The 11,259-nt window shown below is 24.2% G+C and overlaps 1 protein-coding gene across 2 annotated transcripts in view; it reads right to left on the bottom strand.

Annotated features, from left to right (window-relative positions):
* LOC126905430 (LDLR chaperone boca) overlaps window positions 1-11,236 on the bottom strand; it is a 29,684-nt gene extending 18,448 nt beyond the window's left edge. Inside the window, exons 1-5 of one of the 2 annotated variants that reach the window (XM_050685107.1) lie at window positions 10,895-11,233; window positions 10,663-10,737; window positions 10,059-10,216; window positions 8,685-8,832; window positions 7,698-7,824 (exon numbers count right to left, since the gene is read on the bottom strand). In XM_050685107.1, the coding sequence (XP_050541064.1) occupies window positions 7,792-7,824; window positions 8,685-8,832; window positions 10,059-10,216; window positions 10,663-10,737; window positions 10,895-11,050 (570 nt within the window). In that variant the 5' untranslated portion in view covers window positions 11,051-11,233 and the 3' untranslated portion in view covers window positions 7,698-7,791. Of the gene's footprint in view, window positions 1-7,697; window positions 7,825-8,684; window positions 8,833-10,058; window positions 10,217-10,662; window positions 10,738-10,894 lie in introns of those variants that run through there. The other variant, XM_050685108.1, reaches the window with a different exon arrangement.
* Window positions 11,237-11,259: the final 23 nt, after the last annotated feature.

The following is an 11,259-nucleotide window of genomic DNA, read 5'->3' as shown; positions in this document are numbered from 1 at the left end:
TTTGAAAAGTTCGAAATTAGCAACTGAGCAATAAATTAAAAGAAAAACTGAATTATGTAATTTGCAAGAGATTATTAGAATTTATTGAAATATGCGTTTTTCTGTCATACTATTTAACATAATTTTGATGTTTTAGTGTCAACGTTTCTTAAAAGGTTGTTTTTTAATAAGACTTACTTACAAATTTAATCATATAGTAAATACTATGGAGGCATAAAGTGAGAAAGTAGCATAGAAAAACTGTCTAACTTTAACTATTTTGTTTGTTCCATATATCAATATAATAACGCATGTTACATTTAAGAATAGTTACACTATATATTGCTGAACATTGTGCAAGTATGTTCAACAATCAGTTGAGAGACATTTTTTGCCGAAATGCTAAAAAAGACAATTTTAAATGGAGTCAAACACAACACTTTGAGCTCTAAATTCTGAGCCTATTAAATTACATGGTGATTCTTTTAACACTAGTCACTTGAATGTTTCTTAAAATAATAATTATTTTAAGAAAATTTATTTTGGTATTTTTAATTTCATATATATTTTTATTAATCAATTATTAATCATTATTTTAATCATCCCTTATACTTTAGAAGAGTGTGTTGAACTTAATTTTGTTAAATGACAACGTACGTATTTAACGTATTTACGTACTTAACTAGCTTATATATATTAAAATATATAGAGTGTTTAGTAAATAAGAAAACGAGTTTCTAATGTTCACCTTGTTTGTAACAATTTATCGGTTTCCTTACTTATTGAACACTCTGTATATGCTGTAGTAAAAATATTATGACATCGAATTAAATAATTATAATGCGTGTAATCATACGTATATATATAATAAAACAACTTTTATAATTATTACATTACACTTACGCAATGATAGAAAATGTAAAAACGATAAAAATGAACTTGCAAACTTTTGTCTGTTTGTCAATACACTTATTGTCTTTAAAAGTTCTTTACAGAGAAGAGATGTTTTTAAGTTCAAAGTTATTATATAAATTCATTTATTGTCTTGTGTGTCGCTTATAAAGTTTGCTGAAGCCGAACGCGTACACAGTCACACAAGGGCCGATGGAGAACTCGGTCAACGACTTTTGGCGAATGATTTGTCAGGAAAACGCGTATTGTATAGTAACTATACAACATAATTGTTATGTTGACGAAAACGTTCGATTTCATTTAAGTTGGTGACGATAAACGTCGTGTATTTTTAGTCGGTGGAAAGAACTTTATGCGAAATTGCTTTTTTTTTGTTCCCAGGTAATGTGCATACAGTATTGGCCTTCTGTCAAGATGAATAGCGAAAACTAGGGTGATATCAACATATGTGTTCTACTTTTATAGACATATTCAGTCATCAGTCCGCATTCCAATCAACGCAAAAGATATATAGAATTATAATTATTTTTCTTTTTTAGTTGTGGTGCCTTATAGACGCTAAGAATGACAAATAGCCAAAAATTAAATGTGTAATAGTGTTAGTGTATTCTTTTCTGTTGTCTGAGATGTAAAAGAGGTATTGAGTTTTGTGAATATTCTAGAAGAGAATATTACAATTTCAAACTTGCAAGTTAAACCAATAAAAATATTAAAAGTTCAACATTTTCAAATCATAAATATTCATAAAAATCAACTTTAAAGGACCAAAAAAAAGGTTAAACATGACATTTTGAATGGATTATTTTAACATATTAAAAATAAATTTTTAAATTTTAATACTCGTTTTTTTAATTAGTAATAATGTTAAAAAAGAGGCATTGAAAATTAATCTAATTGTAGATTTTAAATATTTTTAAGAATTTTTGTAAAACAAATTAACATCAAACTATTAAACTATATGCAAGTCATCGCTGCTCATAATCATCTTACTTCAATTAATACACGAAAATATAAGTATAATATGTGTAATTTAAAAAAAGTTTATAAACAATTATCATAATTAAACATATATATTAAATATTTGTAACTTATAGAAATTTTAGTTTTTATATTATCTTACTTATCAAAATTTACATGATTTAAGATATAATTTGGTACACGTATATCTAACAATTATGGTGAAATATATACATAATATTTCTTAAATATTAAGCTTTACTGTATTTGTTGAGTGGTATGTGTCAATTTAATTAAACATTCTTTATTAAAAACAAATTATGAATCGGTAAAATTCTATATAAAGTCATGTGCAATTAGTAAATAGGCCAATAATAGCTATTAAATTGAAATGGAGTAAAGTTACATATTTTAAACTATAATTTTATATAATAAATGATAATAACTTGATATTTACATTTTAATAAATTATACAGTTCAAAAACGTAAAACTTTACAAAAATTGGAAGTACTATAAATTTAAAAGTACATTTCGTGAAATGGAAAAAATATCCATTAACTTATGAGCCTTTCTTAGTCAAATACTGTTTGGTAGAGAACGCCTTTAGCAAAGATCTAGTGGACCAGTTGTCACAAACACCGATGATTATAGTAAATCGCTGATTTCTAACGTCATTGCTTTACTCACCCGCTTGTCAACTCATCACAGAAAATCGATGACTTCCGTGTCAACTGTCATCCATTGTTCATTGTCGTAAGTCAGTCAGTCAATTTTTTTATATGTTGTTGTTTTTTTGTAGCAAGCACCTTCGCTTGAATAGTAAATTGTTCGGCCTTTGTACGCCATAGTTTTTATTATTTGTTGTTACACCCTTGTGCTCAAAGTTCTCGGGCCCTTGCACCCCACCAGTGACTGGGCCCTGACCACCACTAAATAACTTCATTGCCGTAGTCTTTTTTCCGCAGTCTATTCACATCTGCCATTACGTGCCTGAAACTACACTCTGACTCGTGATACTCAGAAGTTTGACACCATTACCACAAGATCTCATACAGTCCACTCATGACTATCAACAACTTCATCTATTCAGCTGAGTTTTATATTATTTTTTAATTATTATTATTTGTTTAACTATTATGTTTTAAGCAGATTCGCCGGCTATTAGTATTTAAGGCCCCCCGTTACCCCTATAGTTACCTATATTTAAGGTTGTCTTTGAAGGACTTCTAATATATATGATTATTTGTTATTTAATTATTGTCTACTCTTGTTACTCATTGGATTTACAGTTAGCCGTCATCCCACAGGTGATCCATTCCCGCTTCAATAATAGCGAATTAAACAGGCTTAAGGTAAAACGGCATTCTAGTGCGGTGCACAATATGTCGTCCTACGGTCAGCTGCCCCGTACGACACATAACCTAATAGCAAATATCAAAATAAAATCATATACTATTTAAAAATGTTGCAAACATTTGTATTTATAAGGTATAAATATCTAATAAAAATAAAAATTTAAAAATTTTTGCAAATAAAATTAACATAAAGCTGTTTGCTTTGTCATAGTTGCCCATAATCATTTTACTTCAGTTAAATAAATACACGAAAATATAAGTATAATAATATGTGTAATTAAAAAAAAGTTTATAAACAATTACCATAGTTAAAAATGTCTATTAAATATTTGTAACTTTAAAGAAATTTTAGATTTTATATAATCTTACTTATCAAAATAATATGAAGAAATAATTTGGTAATATTATTTATAATTTTGACATCAAATGTCATTAGAAATTATTTTAAATTAAGTTTCCGAATATTAAAAATGAAATTTGGAATAATTTTATTACAGCAAAATATTAAAATATGTTTCACGGAATTATTTCTACATTTTTTAATGAATATTTGCGTTTCAGTTTCAAAACAACTGAACGTATAAATAAATTTTTTTCAAAATATAACTGTCCATATTTATAAGATCCGCATTTTTTTGTTCCGTCTAATATACGAATTTTTACATTTTTTGGACATAACACTTCAGGTTTATCAATGTACCGTTCTTACCACTGACAAACAAACAAATCCCTTCCGCTACAATGATAAAAGATCTTGACTGCATTTTCAAAGGTTGCTTTTTTGTAATGCACTTCTTTTGTGGCTTAAAATTATCTAAGGAGTCTATTTTAAGTCTATCTTGTTCAATTAGATTTTGCCGCTCTCTTGGTAATGTAATCATCACTTTTTTTACCGTAGTGTCTAATTCCATTTCGGTGTTTAATATAACCATATTGTGTGTTTGTTTCAATGTTTCCATTCTGAACGATTCAATTACACGACGTTCATACTTTGCAATGAGGTATTGATAGAGTTTATATAAAACGACTAGAATAATGCAAAATGAATAACAAAATAGAAGGCATAGCTGAATTAAACCTATCAAAATATCTTTCCAGTTTTTGATCATCTTTTCAAATTAATGTTGAGATGATAAATTTTGATGTGAAGTACGCAAGTTTTATTTAGTAATCGTAGAACTGACGATTGAATTCGAATAATATAAATTAAGACGACTACTAATTATCAGTTTAAAGCTATAAAAACCAATTGTTAAAAAAATATATTTATTGTTAAATATATTTAGTCATAAAAAATAGCAAAATAAATTGTAATAGATATTAATTAATTAATTTATTAATATATTTCTTGAATGTCGAAACTCTCAATTTGATATATTTTAGGGCGACAATTAATGAAAATTAAGGTTTTATCATATTTTAAAGTTCATTGTTAATTTAAAAATAAATTGCACTACAACGACATATAACGCCCTTGGTAATGCAATGAAAAATGAATATAATTTTTTTTTATATTGATACCTTAGATATTTCCCTTTCATTTGATATAAATTTTATTTGATGTTTGACCTGCCCACAGAGGGGGATTCAAATAATCAATTTTTGCAAACAAGATAAACTTGTTCAACTTAACTTTTAAAAATGTTACGAAAACTTTTTGAGTGTTTTTTTAATTAAAGTAAATAATTAAAATTAATTAAGTTCTGAATAATTTCAATCTTTTTAAACACCAAAAGTTACTTAGAAATGATTACTATGATATCAATCTAATTGATCAATTATAATAAAAATATTGAACTTTTCTGATAAATTTACTGTAAATAGAAATTATAAAATTTCCTGACAGCATATTATTCTTAATACCATTACTTAATTCTAATAAAATTTTGTAATTAATGATGTCAATTTCAAACTTGGAGATGAGCTAACAGTTATGCTAATAAATTTATTTATTTTTAATATTAACTTCAAAAAAACAAATTTAAAGGACTAAAAAATATAGGGTATAAATGACATTTTACAATAATTATTTTTAACATATTAAAAATCAAAATCAGTAATAATATAAAAACTTAGAAGTCATAGAAAAAGTCTCATTTCAAATTAAAAAGCATTGTGGAAAGTTGATTTTTTGTTTCTGATGATAGTTCCTTGTAGAATAGTGTATTTATTTATAAGTGAAAAAAAAAAATGTTTATAAAGTATTGCATCATGCCCTTTAATTTTTATTAATGTTTGTCATAGAATTAACAAAATATATTACTTCATATTTTTTTCAGTTTCTCTGTAAAAATTACAGTACAAAATTATTAAATATCAAATTTATACCATATTTAATTGCTATAATAAATATTTATTTATATATTATACTTTTGAATCTAAAAATTACTTATCAGGATATAATTAAGGAAATAGGAGTTGAATGTTATTTTTGTAATTATGAACCAATTTCTAAGAATTAAACACTATCTACAGATTTGGATTGAAGTGTTTCTTATTCGAACTTATAAAGTTAGTTCTTCAAGATTTTTTGTTATATTTGTAGTTATTATCAAGCAAAGCCCACCATCGGTATCAACAAATATTTCAGCATTTTCATCAAATTCAGTTTAAGTACTTTTAAAATTTAATTGAACGTGTACATACATGTTTTCTCAATATTTAAAATTATTATTATAAACATTTGAAATAAAACAAATATTTTTTATTATGTGGTAATGTAAATTAATTACGAAATTAACCATATTATTAGAGCTTTAAACATTTTTCAAATTTTAACAGAAAATATTGAGCAAATGTGCAATTGAAAATAAATTATGATAAATCAATTAAACAAAGGTTATAGTATTATACTTTAGTACAAAAAAAAAAAAAAAACCATCATATTTATAAATACTCAAGAGATCTAGAATATCATATTTATAAATAAAACTAGTTAATAAACATAAAAATCATTGTTAATTAACATCACAAAATAGTACTAAACATATTTAATATAAAATAAGCAGATTACATTAAAATACAAAAGAATTTTCAAAATTTTTTTTTTCTTAAAAAATCTTATTAATATAACCATATAATAGACATAAGAAATAATTGTCATTTCTGTGTAAAATGGAAATAAAAAAATTTTGATATCCATTTATTTAGAAAAATAACCAGTAAAAAGTATTTTTTGGCAAATAGGTTAATTGACATAATATTAATTAACATAATACTATTTTAACTTAAATTGTATAAAATAAAAAAAAATGAAAAATAAACTAAATACTATAAAAATATATTTAAAATAAGTAGATAACATTAAAAATTAAAACTTAACCAAAACAATTTTTTAAAGTTTTTTTTTGTATTTTTTATTTCTTTTACCGTTAAATATTTGAACTATTACAGCATTAGACATAGCAGTTAATGATGCTAATAAGTAAACACCTTGAGCTCCATATTTATCCATAGTAATACCTATTACCATTGGAGTAATACAGCGTGATATGGCAGAAATGCTGGCCATAGCACCTTCCATTGATCCTCGATTATTTTCATTACTTTGTTCATATAATAATTGATTTAAAAACACATCAGATAGAGTCCCTCCTATACCTACTGGAATTGTGAAAATTAAGTAATATAATAGATTTGGTTGGAATGATAAGCCTAAATGTCCAAATGATATTAACAAAAAACTGAAACAACATTTATTGAAAATACTATACGATTTAAATATAGATGCTAATTTTGCTGAAAAAAATCCAGTGCCTACACCAACTGAACTACTAAAAGCAATAGTATATCCAATTTGAGATGGACTAAGTTTATAATTTTCACTTAGAACCATACTGAATGATATCATTAAGGTTAAAAATAATGCCATACATGTAAATTTCATAAATAATATTGGCCAATAAACAGTAAAATTTAGTTCTTTTAATTGACTGAAGATACCTTTTTTGGCATTACCGTTTTTAATTTTTTTATTGGGCACACATAAAATAATAACACTCAAATTCAAAATACATAATAAACTAGTAAGACAGGTTACATAGAAAAATCCATTTGGTTTTTCTGATAAACTTCCTCCAATAATTGGGGAGATCATCATTGCTAAGGAGAAAAAACCATTCATTTTTCCGTGAACACTAATTAAATGCTCTTTAGGAATATTATCCCCGACTAATGACCTTCCTAGCATTATTGTGTGACTCAAACCACCTAATACTAGCCGAACTACAGATAATGATAAAAATGTGTAACAATAACCCATCAAAAAATAACATATTACATTTATTAACATTGATAATGTAAGAATTTGTTTTCGACCGTAACGATCACTAAGTGTTCCTACTATAGGACTTGTCATTATTTGCAGTCCTGAAAATAAAGATTCTAGTGAATTTACTTGAAAGTGGGAAGCCCCAAACTGCCTGAGACGAACACCTAAACTAGACATAATTAAACCTAGACCTGCTATGTCTAAAAATCCAATAACAAATATATAAAAGTATTCAAACATTTTTTAGTAAAAAAAAAAAATGTAAACAAAATAGAATTTTAATAATGATAAATTAAATTAAAAGTAGATTTTGAAAGTTATAATTCCACTTTATCAACGTTTCCTTTCATCTGAAAAAAAAATTATTATTTTTTATTATAATCAATATTTATGATTTAATATATCATATTGTTTTTGTGTAATTACAAATAATTATTTTAAATATCTAATTAATTTAAGTTAGTACTATAAAGGATAATGGGGTCTAGTTGAAAATGAAATGGTTATTTACACTATTATGGTTTGATATGGCTAAAGCGGCTATATTTGTCGGATGAGAGAATAGCTTTTTATTTGAATGGTCCATTGTAATAATCTCTCATTTGTATTATTATTTTTTAATATATAAATTTTAATTTTTTTTTCACTAATTAAGGGTTTTAAGGTGACATTGGCATTACTTTACTTAAAATGAGAATACCCAACTCATTCCTAGATTTGATCAATTAAATATCTTAATTTCTATTAAAATTATGATTTTAGAATACTTAATAAAAAGTCGCTATGAGTAAATTAATTGGTAATGATGAAATCTATTGTTAAACTGAAATAAACAGCATATTAGCTTTATTGTTTTTTAAATTTATAATCCAAATATTTTGATGAGCAATTATTGTATTAGTTAGAGTAAAAAGTAGAAAGAATTTATATGATTTATGGTATTAACTCTAGGTGGTATGGAAGGAAGTCATCCATCACCATTTTTAAAATCCACAGAAATTTTGATTTTAATCAAATTAGATATGCCTAATAGAGTTAAGTTATAAAGTATTCAATATTTTGTTTGATTACACTCATCAATTGAAGTTGTCAATCCTTTTTCTTTCACACAAATCATTATCTAGATTGTAGATTGTTAAGAGATCTATTTTAAAGATCTTAAATTGGCCTAAAAAGGCTATAAAATCAATTTAAATATACTAATACTTACAACAAATCCATTAGCAGGACCTTGAAATATTTGATTTTCTATTGTAACATCAACACAGTCTTCTTGTTGAACTAAAAAATCTTTTGCGTCCCAAGCCTGTGATCCATCTTTATACATAAATATTGCTCTATTCTCATCAACCATAAACCTAAAGAACATATTGGTTAAATAAAAATGAGAATATCAAGAAATTTTTTTTGAATATGTGGGGGTATTAGTATTGATATAAATTTACTATTTAAGATTACTTAATTGAATATCTAATTTGAAAAATTTATATCCTTAAGATAAGTTATATTATTTTTATATATTTTATCCATAATTATGTATGTTTATAGATAGCATTACAATAAAGCATCTATTTATATATTTGAAAAAAAATGTATGTAACTGAATATTTTGCATTACATTCTTTTTTTAAACTTGTTAAAGGTTAGGGCTATCACAAATACTAGTTATATAAAAAAAAAAAATTAAAATTGCCATATTATAGAGTAGATTATAAGAAATAATTGGGCAGTAAAATCTTTCTTTAATATTTTGTGATTAAATTTTTTAAGCATTGAAATTTGTAAACATTTTAATGTCATTGTATTTAATTTGCAGTATTTAGTGTTGATCACAATCTTCACACTTTATGTATTAGTCATATTGGATTTTATCCATAAAAAATAACTATTCTTGAATTAATGCTGATAATTGCAAACAACAATGAATTATAGGTTTATCAAGATTTTAAAAAATAATTCATTAAATAATTGTACCACAGAAAAATAGTAAGCCTTTTTTTTTACATAATGCAAATTTTTAAGTACAATTAAATGATTCAAGTACTTTTTTAATATATTCTTATACAATATTTCCTTAATAATAAGATAACCAAAAATTAAAAACAACTAAATAGTTGTTTTTAAATTAACTTAGAAGTGTAATATTTATGCAGTAACGAATACAGATTATATGATAAGTAATAAAATTTATGTTGCAACAATAATATTACTATATTTTTTACTCCCATTATAAGCGCTCAATCAAGCACAGCTAAAGTTCATAAAAAAATTGCGAAATACTCTTGAAATTTAACCACAAAATATAAGGAAGAAATATTGCTAGCCAATTATTTCTTATTATTTACTCTATGGCTATCTTAAATTTTTTTCTTAACAAGATTTAATGAACATATTACGTTTTTGTACATATTGTTAATTTCTATTTATATGATACAATATGATTGTAATTATAATTAAATTTGCCTATTTAATTTTTGTTAATTTAAACTAAGAAAAAGCAACAATGTTTGCAATTTATTTATTTAAAACATCTATTTACTTTAAGTTATTTGTTAAATTTATTTTAAGTAAAAATTATTCAAACCTTTCAGCTTGTATATGATTATTCCATAAACTAGACTGCCAAAGTCTAGTGATTTTATCTGACTCCTCTTTATTATACTTTGGATGCACTTTCACAAAGGTCATTAAGGTCTTGCCCTTTTTTGATAGTTTTAATATAGTATCAGGATCATCACCTATCTATAGTATTATATAATTATTTTTAAGTAAGTTTTTAATTTTTATATTACTTATAAGTTTAGTAAATTTCAACAAAAACATACAAATTTTACATTTAACTCATTTAACAAATGATTAACTTTTAAATAAATTTACAAAAATAGATAAAGCTATTTAAAATAGTTATGTATAATTTTCTTAAATAGTAAGAATGATAAATTTATATCTACTTTTTTTAAACATTTAAATTTTTTTAAATAATAGGTTCTAATTTAAATGAAATGCATTTAAATAAAGTAACAAATATGTTTTACTAATTAAATATTTATATGATCAAAGAATCAGTAATAAGAGAGTAAAAGTTAGTTTGTTAAATAATTCTACTATTACTTTATTATAGAAAATAATATTTATAAACAAAAAATCTAGAAGTTTTTTGTTTTATAAAGTATTTAAATCAAAATTACCAAAGTAGGATCAATTTTAGGAGAAGGTCTTAAATGTTCTGGTAATTCATCTGGTTCTAAAGGCTCCTCGTCCTCCTAAAATAATTTGCAGGATTGAATGAGGTCCAATTAATGTGATACAATAAAAAACGTTTTAACATACATTTAATATATATATATATATATATATATATCTTTATTACTTTAATTAAAAAGTATATTCTAATAATTAATTAAGATTACCACAAATTACCTCCCATTGGTCTAATAAACGTTCTAAATCAGCTTCAGTGTAATCGCGAATATCTTTCTTAGCCCAGTCTGGCTTTAAGTTTTTGGTAGTCCTTTTGGCTGATATCGTTATAACAATCATGAATAAGAAAGCAAAAAAAATAATGACTTGTTGCATTTTTATATTAAAACTACCATCAATTTAAGTAATCAAAATCAATGATAAAGATTACGCATATAAAAACAATATATTAATAGTAATAAATCAGTTTAAAGTACATTCTAGTATCAGAATCTTATTACATAATAAAATAGTTCAATACTAAGAAATTCCATAAAATAATTAAGATTAAAATCGAATTAACTTCTATATAAATTTACTCGAAT

This window comes from Daktulosphaira vitifoliae, unplaced genomic scaffold, assembly GCF_025091365.1.
Source record: "Daktulosphaira vitifoliae isolate Bord-2020 unplaced genomic scaffold, ASM2509136v1 Scaffold_4, whole genome shotgun sequence".
Taxonomy (NCBI): domain Eukaryota; kingdom Metazoa; phylum Arthropoda; class Insecta; order Hemiptera; family Phylloxeridae; genus Daktulosphaira; species Daktulosphaira vitifoliae.
Note: the sequence above shows the minus strand (reverse complement) of the source record. Positions and strands in the feature narration are given on the sequence as shown.